Source organism: Pectinophora gossypiella, chromosome 18 (genome assembly GCF_024362695.1).
Source record: "Pectinophora gossypiella chromosome 18, ilPecGoss1.1, whole genome shotgun sequence".
NCBI lineage: Eukaryota > Metazoa > Arthropoda > Insecta > Lepidoptera > Gelechiidae > Pectinophora > Pectinophora gossypiella.
Window position 1 is genome coordinate 12,525,026 of NC_065421.1, and position 17,274 is coordinate 12,542,299.

The 17,274-nt window shown below is 38.5% G+C and overlaps 2 protein-coding genes across 7 annotated transcripts in view; both read right to left on the reverse strand.

The window, feature by feature from the left end:
- The window catches only part of LOC126374853 (hemicentin-2), a 644,718-nt gene that overhangs the window by 50,239 nt on the left and 577,205 nt on the right, over nt 1-17,274 (reverse strand). For all 6 annotated transcript variants that reach the window (XM_050021610.1, XM_050021607.1, XM_050021606.1 and 3 more), the window contains 2 exons: nt 10,420-10,552; nt 3,978-4,186 (listed from right to left, as the gene is read on the reverse strand). In XM_050021610.1, coding sequence (XP_049877567.1) covers nt 3,978-4,186; nt 10,420-10,552 — 342 coding nt within the window. The remainder of the gene's footprint in view (nt 1-3,977; nt 4,187-10,419; nt 10,553-17,274) is intronic.
- On the reverse strand, nt 11,845-12,889 carry LOC126374894 (mitochondrial pyruvate carrier 2-like). The gene is made up of 3 exons (XM_050021670.1): nt 12,805-12,889; nt 12,510-12,550; nt 11,845-12,078 (listed from the first exon to the last, which is right to left on the reverse strand). Exons 1-3 carry the CDS (start codon nt 12,887-12,889, stop codon nt 11,845-11,847), a joined length of 360 nt encoding a protein of 119 aa, XP_049877627.1.

A 17,274-nucleotide genomic window follows, 5' to 3' on the forward strand; every position in this document is an offset into this window, starting at 1 on the left:
CGCTATAACCCTAATAAATAAAGATCACACCAAAAGGCCATACTAAAAATATTGCTCAGCGGTGAAGGAAAACATCTCGTGAGGAAACCCACGTTCCAGAGATATGCGTTTCGGAGGTATTTGATCTAATCTGTACTTGGTCGGTTTTCCCTTCGCGGGTTGGAAAGTTAGATAGCCAGTTATTTCCGTAAAAACCGTACTTGTTAAGTCTTCAGGTTAAGTAAGCGGACTCTGTGAAAAAGAGTCAACGCTAGGTTGATGATAATTAGTATTCTGAAAGCTTCTTCTACCATAAGCTGGGCCCTGTTTAATAAAACTGACATGTGGCAAAGGAAATTGATCAAAGTTGTATGGAACTAGGTCCAAATATCCACTACTGTCGAAACTTATTTGGGTTGTTCTTCTTTTTTATCGACAATGATCTGTCCTTCGTTCTGCTTCTGATAAGTTATGTTTTAGAATTTTTTTTCATGTTTTGATTGTCCAAAAATATAGTTATCTTATTATACTCAAAATACAAGCAAAATACTAATCGGTTCCTCAATTAGTTATTAACGTAGCTTGATCGTTTTTCACAAAATTATGTGACAGAGTGGTAAATTGAAATGCTGTCTCCGATGAAAAGGGCCACTCTGTCATAATATTTTTTGGAATGCGCCTGCAAAGAAAAGTATGTTACCAAGATAAAGAGAACCACTAAATAGTCCTCTACAGACACATCTTTATATGATGTTTTAAAATATTTATTGCCGTTATAATTTTAAAGATGTTAAATCCGATAAATCGAGAAAATGTCTTTTTATTGTCGATAAAAAAGAAGAACGACCCATTTACCGAAATAGACCACTAAATACCGAGTAATAAATACCAAATCTCAGTCAAAGATATGCTGGCAGTAAAAAGGTATGGCTAAATGAAAGATCACGTTTTTTAATCTATTCATGAGAAAATATTTTCCACATCATTGTTCCGAACCTTCATTTGTAATTGATTTGGGCTTTTTTGATGTACCTATCTAGACATGTTTTCTGGTGCTACATGATATCCAAGGTCTGAAGATGGAGCTGAACGTAGTCAAAGGAACTCTGTTATAAAATTTGGACTACTGTTGGTCAATCTCATTTGTCATGGTGGAAAATTAACAAATAAGTTGGATTGTCGTGACCATTCTAGATACTTCTGTTCAATAAAACTTATTGCGTGACAGGTGATAATAATATCGTGACAAACTTTGGACATGATGCGCGTGCTAATAACTCAAAAATGATACAACTCGAGTTGTTTTACTTTTCACTTAACTTACAAAATTCTGCTTTTTTTATTTTGAGTAGTTTGGCCTCGACGTTCATTTAAAAACATAATAATAACTAAATTGTCGCGATAGAAAATTTACTAATTAAAAAAAAAGAGTTTATCTCACAGTGTTCATTAATTTTATTTAACCAATCATTTTATATTTATTTGGTATTCTCATTTTTTTTTTCATTCAAATACAAATACTAAAAACATTTTAAGATTTTACTTGTCGATTTCTGATTTTGTCACTTTTATTAAAGAACATTAGGACGACAATGATATATTTGTTACATTTTGTCGTATTATCAGCTGTATTAAAAAGGGCCCTGCATGACCTTATAGGTATTTCCGACCACGTCACAAATCATCTCCTTTTTTAAGCTTGTAAGATATTTTCATGTTTCAATGTGATGTTTTTAATATGACGTAATTGGAAGCACCAAATTGAATATTATTTGGAAAAATTCATGTTCGCATTGAATCAAGTTCCGTATTTGTTGGCACCTGTAGGTATGTAAAGCTGGTGACATCTTTTTGCTCGTGACGATTCTGCTTTTTAGTATTTTTTATGTATTTGTATTTCGTTCTCATTTTATTTATTTTTTATCTCGTGTACACAAAACTGTAGCACAAACATTTAAACTATTGAAATACACCTAAAAAAATCCTTTGGCGAAAATGTGTGCCGCTAACACTATCGTATCTTTTTTGTAACTTGCAGATTGGAGATAAACAGAGAGCGCGGAAGCCTCTTTGAAAGTGTCTCGTTGGGGGCGTAACTCGGCTCAGGGCGTCGTCTAAAGGTTTTTTTTTTAAATAATCAATTGAATCTAGTGGATCGATAAACGATAAGTGCTGAATGAAGAAAAACGTCGACCACGACGGCGGGGTCAGTATCGAGGTCCTAAAGTGTTTACCATCGCGACCTTATTGGCCGCCAGTTAGAGTAATCGGGTCATCAGAATCGTATATTTACTTCGTCTATCAGAACCAAAGCCATAAAATACCGAACATTAGTATTTTGCTCATTAATTTCTACGTACACGGGAACAGCGTATACATGCGTATGAAATCAATAGCTTTCCCGATAACTCAAGCGTGGTCCCGTTAAGCGGATTTCGTGTTGGAAACATCCCATGTTAATTTTTTCGCCGACGGCTTTGCGTAATCTACCAAGCTCTCCGACTATTTTGAAAACATATTTCATCCAAATCTGAACTCTATCACTAAGCATATAGAACATTTGAGCAATACCTCTTGTTTTTACAGGAACAAATTCAGTTTGCTGGAAAAACCGACATGTTACCGCTACACATGTAATTTTATTCCAATTTGCTTTTATCGATTTTCGCCAAATTGGGTGCGGAAGGCTTTTAGAAATGTCAGCTTTATATTTCAGCCAGGTTCGCCGTAAAATCCAGTTCCATTTTTTGAGAAAATAGCAATTTTTTTTTTTATTCGCACTTAAGTTTTCTGCGGTGTTATGATCCATAAAATATTCAGTGAAAATTTATCAATATTTTCCAGTTACTTATTTTTTTTAACTAATATAGTTTATAGTTTATTTAACGGTTGCAGAGGTAAAGACGGGCGCCATCGGTACGGCAATGCAGGTCGGGGCAAGTCACAGGGACAGGGAACCTGATGGAGGGCAGCAGTAACTGCCAGTACTATTTAGAGGCAGAGAACAGGAGTCCTAGTACGGCTTTGAAATGGTCTACTCTGGGCGCCATCCCATTCGCTTCAAACAGAGTACTCCGGGGAAGAAGGCAAGAGGGAACTGCTTATTTTTCCTTAAAAAGTAGCATGGAGAGGAATGCTACACCGAGAGCGTGGCTCTTAAATTAGGGATAATAGTTTAAGCAAAGACGCCCCAAATCCTTCGACGTAATTTATTTATTTAATGACTATCAACAATTGAGACGAGACCTATGAGAGTAGGTATTTAAAACTACCGGGCAACATGATCCATAAAGACCAAAGTACATAATCTTATAATTATCGAAGCTTTAAAGAATAGACAATAGGGTAGTTTCCAACTAGGCAAATCAGTTATTTTTTACTAAACGTCGAAACACAACATTACTGTGGATATTTGTATAAACAGCGCATCGTGACGTCATAGAAAAAGGTGACAAATTGCCGCACTTATTTTTTTTTTAATTTTATTAAAATTCATAAATAAGTTAAATAAAAAGGTTTTTGTCACCTTTACATCTGTTTTTATTTTGTAATCATAATTTCATAATTTATTTTTGACCTAGGAACCTGATGACTAGGTAATGTACCAAGGTGAGATTTTGGACAAACGAAAACTTACTTACATCAGTAAGCAGTAACCGGGACCAACGGCTTAACGTGCCTTTCGAAGTACGGAGCATCTACTTCTGGACAATCAGTACTTAACTCCGCGATCCAGTGGTTGAGCGCTGGGGGACATATCACATTTGGTTTGGTTAGGACATTACTGGCTGATCACCAGATTCTCGGAAACTAGGATGATCCGTGCTTCGGAAGGCACGTTAAGCCATTGGTCCCGGTTACTACTTATTAATGTAAGTAAGTAGTCGTTACATGAGCCATGTCAGGGGCCTTTGGCGGCTCAATAGTAACCCCGACACCAGGGTTGATGAGGTTGGTACTCACCTCACAACCCACACGATAGAAGAGGAAGTACTTACCTATAACAGTGAGATTAACCCTCGAGTTCCTCGTCTGGGCTTGTTTGAAGTCCACACGACACCTGTAGACGCCCTGGTCGGTGGCTCTCACTCGGTCTACTCCCAGCTCGGCCGGTCTTCTCTCAGGGAGGAAGTATGCTCTTGACGCGAAGACGCTCTCGTCTGACCACCGCTCTGCTACGCCGAAATCTCGTTCTCTGGCGTCGACACTGTTGAATAAATACAATTATTAATATCAAATAAAAAAAGAAGATCAATTTTCCTTTTATATCCCCTCACCCCTCGCGGCATAGCAACCAAGCCGCGCGCGTCACGAAATATATCGCGGCCAATAGACGGCCAGTAGACTATCTACGTGGATAGACGACGTACGGCTATTGGTCGAAGCCCTCCATATAATTCGCGCTTGCCATACCGCGGGAGCTATTTAACGTTGGCAAGATGTATTTAAAACGCGACTACATATCTCTAGTTTGGTTAGGACATTACAGGCTTATCACCTGATTGTTCAAAAGTAAAATGATCCGTGCTTCGGAAGGCACGTAAAGTGATTGGTTCCGGTGACTACTTACAGACACTAACGTGACAATCACCTATTTTTCCATTACTCGAGTACGTAATTATTCTAAAATACCATGTAATAGCAGAACCATAATATAAAAATAATTAAAACACATAATAACGGGTTCTCACCGCGTTTAAAATAGGGATATGAGACTCCCGATATTTCGACACTGTTGCAAGTGCCATGATCACATGATGACTGATGAAGATGATTGGAGTAGGAACCCGTTATTATGTGTTTTAATTATGATAATAACCGTGTAAACTTAAAACAATGTATAAAAATAATTGTTGCTTGATATTTGGATCACATTATGTATAAAATTATGTTGTTACCTATACTTCTTCTCTTTATTTGATTTTTAGTTACCCATTAAATTAGAAGGTTAAACGAAGGCAAAACTGTACAGCGCCATCTACAGTTTTCTTGGGGAACCTAGCCAGAAAAGTCCCTTCTACATTGGACCTGTGTACTTTTCAACAGTGTAGCCAGCAGAAATAATGTTATTGGAAAAGTTTTTATCCTCCAAAATCAAATAAAGGCGAAAGTCAAATATTTTCTTATATCAAAGTACAGCATAACTGGCTTCAACTTTGCCGAAGGGTATCAACAGTTTTCACATTTGTTTTGCCTTGAAAATACATTTTCTTTTAACGAACTACAATTTTTACAAGTCGAACGAGAATTTTTCATTTGTCTATATAAAATTTTAAAAATAAAATTTTGCTTTTTCGCGGTCCAGTGGTTAAGCTTTAGGCTCACGATCCCGAGGTCCTGGGTACGAATCCCGGTGGGGAAATATCAGAAAAAATATTTTGTGGTTCCTAGGGTGGTATTATTAAACTAATCTCAGCTGAGACTGCCCTCAAGATCATGCTCAAGTCTCTGTTTTTATATAAGGACTGTCACATTGACATGATCTTGAGGGCAATCTCAAAGCTGAGGTTTGATAAAAATAGTAATTAAATTCACATTATTTTGTTCAAATTTAAATTGTGGGACAGTTTTCATAAACAAACAAATTTATAAAAGCAAATAAAATAATAATTTATGTTAAGTAACCAAAATAATTTTCATTAAAATAAATGCATATAAAAACATTGCACTGGCTGCTTTTTGTTAAATTATTTCTATTATTTTTTTAATATAGTTAATATCTTATTTTTCTTTTTTACTTGATTATGCATGCTGTGACTACTTGTAATTGAGCTAGCTCTTAATCTTTTTTTTATTGTCTGTAACTTTGCATGTGCAGAGTGTAGCTTGTAAGTTTTTCATAATAATAAATAAGTAAATAGATCTAAATATTATCACATCGTCACGTTCAGTAAGTATGGACTATTAAAAATAATTATAGGCAGAAACATTTAAACTGAGGGCGCCCAACTGGGCAACCTCAGGCCTGTTGTCTTAAATGTTGTACTGGATGAGAGCCCTCAGATCTCCCCATTTAGTTAATGCCATTTGTGGCAAATCTACAATAAGTCACGTCAAAAAAAAAAGTTGACAGTACGCGTTTAAAATGATTCAATCGGGTAGATTCTTAAAGATTTAAAACAATAGAAAGATACCTCTTTTGGTCTACACGAAAGTCTATAATACTATTATTGTCAATTACAAAAGCGACACGTTTTAAACGTTTTAAATTATTCTATAATTAACAGTAGAATATCAAATCAAAGCATCAGTCACAGTGATGTAACCAGGTTATTAATGGCCCTGGTATTTTAAAGCTCGTAACCTACCCAACCAGTATCTACAACCAATGTTGTACCCAGCAATACGACGTCGTTATTGTAAATTTGCCGCAAATAACATTAACTACTTGGCCGGACAAATGGGAAGAAGGAATAGAAGACTTGATCTTGAGAGATTAGAGTTGTTTGTATCACAAAGGTAGAACTAAGCCAGCTATGTTAAGGTCCCATGTTATAGGGGCTAGCCTGTTGCTACAGAAATACTAAAAACCACATCCAAATATGAAGGGGACTTAACCATTGCTGGCGAGGAGTGAATGTATCTTTTTTTTTCTTTTTTTTTACCTTTGAAGGGTTTGGTCTTGGCCCCAGACTTGCCCGAAGGCATGGACGAGGCCTAAGATGGAGCGAGCTCGCCCAGAAGGTGCCTGTTCGCTCTGGCCTTGAAAGCACCTGGGTTATATGCATTCGGAAATACAGAAGACGGTAAAGAATTGGCTACTTGACAATCTAGTCAAATGAGATACTTTTTACGAAATGTCAATACGAAAATTTTCATTGGAGTTCGTATGGAAATACTGTACTTTGACGTCATCAATAAAAACGGTCAAACGTCGTACTCATTGTTACTTAATTCATGAATTAAATTCTAAAATAAGTCGAAAAATAAAATGCGATTGATTAATGATCACCTTAGACTGGCTTCTATTTGTAGATTGGCATTTTATAATTTATCTTTAACCCAGTCAAGTACCCAAATTCACTCCTTCATCATCATCATCATCAGTCCATTAACGTCCCCACTGCTGGGGCACGGGCCTTCCCTATGGATGGATAGGGAGATCAGGCCTTAAACCATCACGCGGGCCCAGTGCGGATTGATGGTTATTAACAACTGCTAATGCAGCCGGGACCAACGGCTTAACGTGCCTTCCGAAGCACGGAGGAGCTGGAGATGATGTTTATGTGGTTACCCATCCTATAACCGGCCTTTGCGAAAGTTGCTTAACTTCAACAATCGCAGACCGAGCGCGTTTATCGCTGCGCCACCGAGCTCCTCTGTATATTTATTTATATTTCACTCCTAATAATTATACACTAATAATTATACACTTAATTGAAATAATTATACACTTTTGCCTACCCTATCCGACGTGATACTTTGCCTGTTATGTTATGAGATAGAAGTGTATAATTATTATTGGCGCTTCCAAGTGGTAAGCTTATGTGTCCCAAAAAGGCCCTAATTTAGGGCCCCAGGGCCTAGTTTGTCCCTCGAAACCTACGCTACTTTAAACCACGTGTAAAATACAATAATGTACCTATAATTTTATGGAACATTTCAAAGCAACTTTATTACTTCTGATTCTAAAACGGGAATTTTACTCAACCATAATGAATAATGAACAAGCAGTATGGTACGTTAATAATTCTAAATTTTGAATAGAACGTTATTCAAGCATGAAATAATATACCATTCCATACCGCATAGTGTAGACGGAATAGGTAAAGTTTCTAGACAATACGTATACATATTACTGTGTACATATTGAGAGACTTTCCAGGCGTAGTTCCCAAAAAAAATAGATGTCGCTTTAACATGAAAATTAATTACCTATTTTCTCATTGCTCGGGTAATAATTATCCAAAAGTTTGTTGCTAGATATTCTATTATGTCACTGGATGCTTTTTCAAACAAATCTCATAGTAATTTTGAGTTTTGACTTTAACACTTTGAAGGACAGAACGTCTAATGACGTTCCGATTCCAAGTTGTCATACTCTCATACTACCTATTATGAACCATCAATGACCCATGGTATCTGTCCATGAAAGGGTTAAGTAAAAAGTAACTGATTTGACTAGTTGGAAACTACCATATTGCCGCCATAGGCCCCTGACATGGCTCATGTAACATAAACACAAACAGCCTATATACGTCCCACTACTGGGCACAGGCCTCCCCTCAATCAACCGGAGGGGGTATGGAGCATACTCCACCACGCTGCTCCAATGCGGGTTGGTGGAGGTGTTTTTACGGCTAATAGCCGGGACTAACGGCTTAACGTGTCCTAAACACGGAATCATCTTACTTTTTCGGCTCATGTAACGACTTCATAATTACTTAAGTAAATACTAGCCGAGACTAACGGCTTAACGTGTTCTCAGAAACGGAACAATCTTATTTTGGGACAAACACATGAACAATGTCCTAACGTCTTTCATTACGTCCTAACCTGGATTCTAACCCGTTATCAAGTATTGTCTACAAGTATGGACCATTCCACTCGATCGACAGAAAGATGCGAGGACAATCCACAATGCCTGTCGATCCATCATAAAAAAAAAGATTAGATCGAAAGGACGATGAATCAAAATGCCTCCCTCCATCAACAGATTCCAGACATATCTCATGAGAAGCGAAGTCGCGAAGAGTTGATATGTTTGTTATATGGCGACTTTCTCAAAATACGCGGGGTGTTTAATAAATAATTATTAACATAAAATATTTGGTAACTTTTAAGTCATGCTCAATGACAACATGTATTTTTTATTTATTACTATGGCAACATTGTACGTCATTTCCTCTTCTATTTTTTCTGCTCCATGTTTGCTGTAACGGATGCAAGTAATTATTTTAAAATAAACCAAAAGTGCTCAACTTCACACTGGTTTTTATTCCAACACGGGGTTTAGCTGGAATTTGGGTTTTTAAGTACGATTTTGGGTACCGCCTGTTACTCGTACATCGTTTCAACCAACTTCCATTTTTCGACAAACCATTTTTTAACTTTACTTCTAAAGCACATGGAATTTGAAGTTAAAACTAATTGAGTATCTTTTAAAGATACTAATAAAACCACTAACACGTATAAAGTATCTGTTGGAAGAGGGGAACAGGTCACATACATTTTTTTTTGACGTGACTTATTGTTGATTTGCCGCAGGTGGCATTAACTACTTGGCCGGACAAATGGGGAGCGTTAAAGGCTCTCACCCGGTACAACGTTTAAGACAACAGGCCTGAGGGTGCCCAGTTGGGCGCAGGGCGTCGTCTGAGAGGAAAAAATATTTGAAAGAATTAATCGACTCTAGTGGGTCGATAGCGATAAGCGCTGATTGAGGGAAGTCGTCGACCGCGCCGGCGAGGTCATAGACAGTTAAGGTCGTGGTCTTTTGCGTATAGAGACGTCCATCTTGTCGGTGTAGCATTTTGCATCCATTTCTTTCCAAAGCCAATTCTAATAGAAGCACTTTTGAAAATTCACCCTATGGTCACGTACATAGTATTATTCCTTATTCTATGCTATAGTGCAAAGGCAGCTTTATTCTCTATATTTTCCTCGTTAGAATCTGGGACGCACTAACTACGCCACGTCCACATTTCCTCTCTTACTAGTTAATCCAATTGTTTGCTACGTAAGTAATCTGAAACTGAATCCGGAGTACCGACTCATTGAATTATCTCAATAAACATAATCCAGAACCTTCAGCAAGTAAATATATTAGAAAGCAAAGGCTGAACGTCTCATTACACAATCTTCTATCGTGTGGATTGTGTCCACATCACAGTCCACAAGAGCAGAGGAGTCAAAGTAGTTTTTTTCTACTATTTTATTAAGCAGTAACTTCCACTGAAGTTAATAGTGAGTGATCGATCTCCATTCGTCATGATTGAACGAGAAATAAACAGCTAAAGTTTATGTTGACCATTTTCTACAGTTTACTTCACAACAGGAGTCGGAGCCCGTTCGAAGAGTCGTTCAGCTCGTGAAACGGAAACGATTGTGAAATTTGATGCTTTCGAAATGTGGTGTTGACGTAGGTTGCTACGCATACCTTGGACTGCGATGCGTACGAATGAGTCCATATTAAAGGAGCTCAAGATAACGACGCGGCTCTCCTCAATATGCCGAAATCGTACCCTAAGCTTCTTCGGACATAATATTATGCGGTCTCCGAAGCACAGTCTGGAGAAGCAGATCATCGTTGGGCAAATGGATGGCAAACGTGCGCGAGGAAGGGAGCCTAGGAGGTGGTCTGACATCGTGAAGAAGACGGTGGGCGGCAGTATACAGAGGGCGGTCCACGCAGCATATAGCCGTACCGAGTGGAAAATCATAACATGTGGTCACGATCCTCAGCAGTGAGGGAACGACAAAGAAGAAGAAGAATCTCACCTGTATATGGGCGTGCCCAAGTCCTCCCGGTACCAGAGCACCAGAAGCACAGCATCGTCTTCATCCTGTGTGGAGATGTCACACGGCAAGTACACCGGCTCGCCCGCCACGGCTATCACTTGTGTCATCGGCACTGCAACAGAAAGAGACAGCATTAGTAGGTAAGTCGTTGGTCAGAAAGAGACAATTATAGTTTTGAGTGGTTGGTTGAGGAAAATGTTAGTTGTATGCATGGGATTTATGCGAGTTACTTTTCATACATATATCATCTATTTGAGATATTATATTTGACCATCGTCATTTCTGTAATAAAATAAATAACATAATGAAAAAAATACTTATCTATATATTTTTCCATGAAACTACATTAAATTATTATAGGATCAGGCACAGATTAAAAAAATAATATTTGTATTATTTACACAGTAACAAAAATTTAAAAACATCTTTATTTTCCAAAAATATTTGTATTAAAAGTTTTGAATATTTGTAATAAAAAAGGTTTATAAAAAATAAATTATGTAGTTACATGAATGTACAAGTTATGATTAACAACATTAGTATAAATGAAATTATGCCTTACGACTCATAGATTAAATTCATTTAGAAAACAAAAATATTATGGTAAATACATTGTTAGTACCTATACCTTAAAGATAAACATAATCATTTATGGCAAATTAATTTACGGAAATAATGATGAATTTGAACCTGGTCTCTTTATGATATGCGTTTAACATTACTCTATGACCATTGGAAAATATTTTATGTTAATAAAAAGTCTTATCATATATAACTGGCATTTTCGCATAATTTTCTTTCACTACACTGCTCACAACAACTCAGGTACGATCAAATATACAACCTCGATACAACCTAGACCCCTAGTAACAGGCGAACAGGTTCAATTTGCAGCCTAAGCCATCAGATACAGGGTATCAATGGCACCACAATTATCCGTCACAAAACTCGTGTGTGTTATTTAAAGTTAGTGTTTTTTTATATATATATATATATATATATATATATATATATATATATTATGCGTAGTAGTTTTACAGCCAGTTACAAAATAAGTAATTTAATTTTTGACGTCCAAAAAGCGCTATGTAAGGCAATTTCCAAGAGTATATTTTTGAATTTTTGAATTTAGTTTCACTCCTATACTTTTGTATCGCCATACTCAATATTCGGTGACACTAACACCCTGTATGAGATGCCAGCCGAAAATGCTCTACCAATCGCGACCACTCCCATGACCTTTAGACACGATTATCTTGAGCGTGAGGATATTGAATCAGCCAATAAATACACAGCTGACCCACCCATTTTTACCTCAGCTAGTTGACAAAACCAATTCTACCCAAACAATGTAACATTAGGTAATCGACTTGTTTCTATCGTCGAAGCCCTATTGCTATCCGTCTATTTCTTCGCATCTTTAGACTTGTTGTGTTCGTAATTATAGATCCGGCATAGCTGGTAGATGTTGGTGCCGGCTACGAAGGAATTGACAGCGAATAGACTGTAGTTCTTTGGTATGATGACGAGGGACCACCGACTCCAGATTAGGCTGGTCACGGCCAGTGAGGTATGTTGCCTAAGTGACAGCGATTCTGCTGGTCGATTTAAATCTCCTATTCCAGCTGCCACCAAGCCCTGAAAGATTCACAACGAATGTCACCTCATTAGCTTTGCGATGTAATTTACCAGGTACAAAATTTAAGACAACAGGCCTGAGAGAGCCCAGTTGGGCGCGACCCTCGGCTCAAGGCGTCGTCTGAGAACAAGAATACTTGAAAGAATTAATCGAACCTAGTGGGTCGATAGCGATGAGCGCTGGATGAGGGAAATCGTCGACCACGCTGGCGGGGTCGGTATCGGGGTTCTGAAGTGTTTGGTGTCGCGAGCAGATCGGCCGCCTCTATGGCTAGAGTAATCAGGTCGTTGGGATCGTATATTACGTCCTTCGGACGCCGATACTTTTCAGTACCGTCCCTGAGCGGGATGTATTCGGAAGCCGCAACTACCAGAAGAACTCATGACTGGAAGTGTCAATTATCTAGGTAAGTTAATAATTTTGATCTTACCCACTTACAAATGGGAGCCCAGAAGAATATTGTTTTTGGCCCTGAAAAAAGACGTGTTTTAAGGTAAAGATTCACAGACGAACTGAATGTGACAATACATATGGACACGTGGCTTACTTAATGCCTAAAACTTAGAGGATCTAAGTCTGACTTTTCGTTCAAAGCAACAACACAAATCAGCTGTTTCTGAGAATTCCCGAGGGTCTGTTTCCTTGAACGAGTAGCAGCAATTCAAGTAAAAGCCAGTAAATTCGTACAATACCGCGTCCAAAGTGAGACTGTCCTTAGGACTCACCAGCAGGATGTTCCCACAACGGTCTCATAGAATTAGGCACAAATTTGTCACAGGTTTCAATAATTCTTTTGTATATAGCAGACATGTTATGGTTGGTGAAGCAAACCTTTGATAATTGAAAAAGATGTATAGTTAAGTTTCGTAAAACTGTAAAAACTGAGGCATTTATCAATGAAGAGAATAATCCTACTCTTCTGTAAGGAAATCTTATGAAAATTGCAGGTAAATACAATGAATTCTAGTAATACATCTGATTTGCAAATCATTGGTTTCCTTATAGTATTCGTATTTCATCAGTTATTTATAAGCGGACTGGATAGATTTGTGATGAGATTATTGACGGGATTATGACACGTCAACATGTCATGTTTCGGAGAAGATTTTGGATAAAAAGTATAATTAGATGTTGCGTCAAGTTATTACTCAGAACATAGAGCGTTGCTTTAAGAACTAAGGCCTCCTTCGGCGGGACCTCGGCGGAAGAGTAAGGGGGAAATCGCCCTCAGTGTTCTTTTTGAATTTGCAAGTAGAGAAAAGTCGCCTTTAGATCTATCTGTATTTAGTAATCAGAATTTCATAATTTATCTTTGACCAAGGTAACTACCCAATTGGCTCGCTGTAATTGCGTGGTCCCAATTGGAGTGAAAAAAATAGCCTTGAATGGACAAAAATAGAAAATACTACACCAACAAAAGCACGACTCTGAAGTTAATGATGATGATGAAATGTTCACAACATTACCATTTTCAATGAAACATCTTTCGTAATTTCATATACTTTCCTACTTAACATCTTTCCTGCTAGTCGTAAAAAGGTTAAAGGTTCTATGTATTTCTTGTTCGTTTTCACTTTTTCTCTAAGTGGAAAGAACCAAAAGTTTCATCTAACCTTTTCCCCGAAGTACGGCTGTATAAATTGTGCTGTTACACAGCTGCCCGAGCGAGAATTGGTTACATACAGCTTGGAAGGTCTGCTTGATGAATTAAACTTTATGTATTGAGCGCTCCGAAAAGTTGTAGACGGAATTTGCCTTTGGGCAAAGAATAAGGAATACTACGTATAGAACAGCAACTCTCCGCTCTCCACCAGCGGCTGAACTAGGTTTACCTCACCCCTTCGGTCTTACTTTAGTCTTCAATCGTATGGCGTCAGACGTCACACACACAGATGCGCGTGTACGATAACGTCAACGTGTGGTATCTGTGGAAAACAAGGTTTTATATATGAAGTGTCTGGGGTGTGCTTTGGTCTTCTTACACTACATTTTGCCAACCACTTTTTGCGGGAGGTGAGGTATACACGTACAGTCATGAGCAATATCATGTGCCTACTTTAGAAAGCTGTCGCACTATCATATTTGACATTTAATAAGACTTACGGTTTAGTTTGTCAAAAAAGTTAATGTGATATGGTTTCAAAGTGTATAAATATTACCTAGTACTCGTGACCGTTCAGCACACATCTGATGATGATGAAGGAAAAATCAACGTCTATAAACTCACACCAAAACAAAACCATCACACAAATATCAAAGCACGAACGATCGTTCATGTAATTTCGGCAGTCCTTTCTGCCGAGTGCACTTCGCAACTTTACTCTTGTCTATCATTTCTCTGAGATGTAAGTAAGTGGTCGATACATGAGCCATGTCAGGGGCCTGTGGCAGCTCATTAGTAACCCTGACACCAGGGTTGATGAGGTTGGTACCCCACCTCACAACCCACGCGATAGAAGAAGAAGAAGATTTCTGAGATTGACTGGTTTTTTCGGCAGAAAATAAAATGATAAATCACTCATCATGTTTATCAATATTCTCCAAGATCCAGTTCAGCGTTGGGCTTACTATCCGTGTGGCCCCGCTTTCGATCACCGGTGGGGACATACCTGTCACAAAAATGACTTTGTGATCCCTAGTTTAGTTACGGCATTACATACGAAAACTAAGATGATTCGTGCTTCGAAGGCAAGTTAAGAGCCGTTGGTCTCGCCTACCGATGTTTCCCGTTCATCTGATCGAGTTACTACCATTAATTTAGTAAGTAAATGTGCCACGATCAACACGGAATATTTCAGAGTTTCTGGCACTCGAAGACACTAAATTTGCGAATAAAATAAAAAAAAACAACTTGCCAACTTTCAGTACAGTGTGTATCAAACCCAGAACTTTCAACTCGAATTGAGTCGGCTAATGCAAACATACTGGCGTATTGCTTTCAATTTTCTTATATTTCTACTGTGTATTTTTAGACCTTTTCCTTGGGTTGTTACCTAAATAATTTTGGTCTTCTTATTGTTTTGGTTGACCTAAAATGTTTGAAGAAGTAAGTAATGATAAGTGGCTTTTGTAGGGATGATCCGTTTATTCTGAATCTGAAAAAACCTGCATACGAATACCTAATGGAGACAGGATGGGAGAGGTAGATAAATACTGGTTGGTGGACTGAAGGTCATAGCCTACTTACATGACTATGCTCCAACACAGCTCCCATCCAACACAGCCCTAAACTGAAACGACTGCTGGCGATCAACTACGGATAGTCTGAAGGCGGGACGCTTGCTGACACCGAGCTGATATCGCAAGGCCATGACTTAAGGGAGCAGTCTCCGGTTGCAGAATTCAGAATTTGAATATTTTCACCTCTCTCGGGAAGCACCCTGAAAACTCGCTACGACTCTGTGCTGTGGAGACCGCAGCCTGAAGCCCGTATTTGAATATTTTATTAGTCGGGTGGAGCAGAGAAAGGTGATCTTGAGACAGCTTTACAGTCAGTTCGTCAATCAGTCCATCCCAGTCCTAAGTCATGGCGCTCACGGACCTCAGGGAGTCTTCTTCTTCTTATCGTGTGGGTTGTGTGCTGGATTACCAACCTCATCAACCCTGGTGTCAGGGTTGTTACTGAGCCGCCAAAGGCCCCTGATATGGCTCATGTAATGACTATATACGTACATACCTCAGGGAGTGACAAGAACCTACGAGCAGAATATACTGAAACCTACTAAAATCTTTATCGTCGATACTTAAGCTCACGACTATATCCTAATTGGGGTAGGCGAAAGTATGATAAGGTGCAAAAGTCCAATCAGTTTCTTGCAAAGTAATTAATTAACTGGATGCACTTAAGACCTCCTGCCAGGTCTGCATGACAACCGCGTTCCGCCCGGCGCGAATTATATTGAGCGTTTCGCCTAGTAAACGATACGAATGCTATCTACGTAGATGGACGTCAAACGGCTATTGTTCGAAGGCCTCGACATAATTCACGACGCGCGGTTACCATGCAGAGCCCACTGGTTACATGTCGTTTCTGTAATAGACCAAAAACACCTACAAAAACATAAATTTTATAAATTATGGCAACTAATGCTTCATAATTTTACCACTCAGTGACTGCACTTTTGTTCTTTGATTGTACATCCATGGCCAGATGAACTAAGTACCCACAGCTCACCGAGCTTTCTTTCAGACCGACGTGATAATATATGTAGTGTGCTGTATATAATGTTCGAGTGAAAACTGCACTTAAGATTAAATAATTACTTACTGGTGCAAGTTCGGTAACGGGGTTCAAACCGACGCTCCTCGTTTGAGAAGCAACCACAGAACCACAGTGAGTTTATAATCGATAAATAATTAATGTTACGATAAACAGCAACATGGAACATGAAATCCACCATCTATTTCCCAAGAGAGATCGACGTTCGGAAATTAATAGTATTTCCTCGCGTCGCGGTAATGTCTAGTACAGAACATGCTGTATCCAGGCGTTTGAGGCACTAAAACTGTCCCTTGATGCCGTAAATGGCCATTTAATATCTTGGATTGAGGATTCTGAGTATTGATATTGTGATATTTATTGTTATTGAGGCTATAATGTTGGTATTCTCCCACTTGAGCAGTTTTGGACATTGAAAATAATCAAGAACGCACTTTGACCAAATTGGGTATATATCCTTAGAAAAATTTAGTACGATCTACTCTTAACGTTTGATGAACGTTTAGGTAGAAAGAGAAGTGTGTCAGGATCGAATTAAATGGAAGTCCATAGTCTCTGCTTTCCCCGGTGGGGGATAGACTAGTCTCTGCTTTCCCCGGTGGGGGATAGACGTGAGTTTATGTTTATGTGTGTTTACGTATGTCTATAAAAATAAGCAAAATTGAACATCTTAGATGAGCAATATTGGATGAGAGTAGAATTCGTTCAGCTACTTATCATGTCTGGCATGTTTTCAACCCAACATCCTGACTGCAAGACTTTACGCCAAGAGTGGAAGAAGCGAGTGGTGTGCAAGGATCGTAGGGATCTGCCTAGTCCTCCTGCGTGCCCGAACACCAGCACGCAGGAGTTTTGGGCGGATACTATTATTTAGTTAGCCATCGACACGATAGGAAGAAGAAGAATGGAGAAAAGACATGATATTTTTTTTAAAGAAAAATATTTCTCACTACTAATAACCACAACACCTCAAATA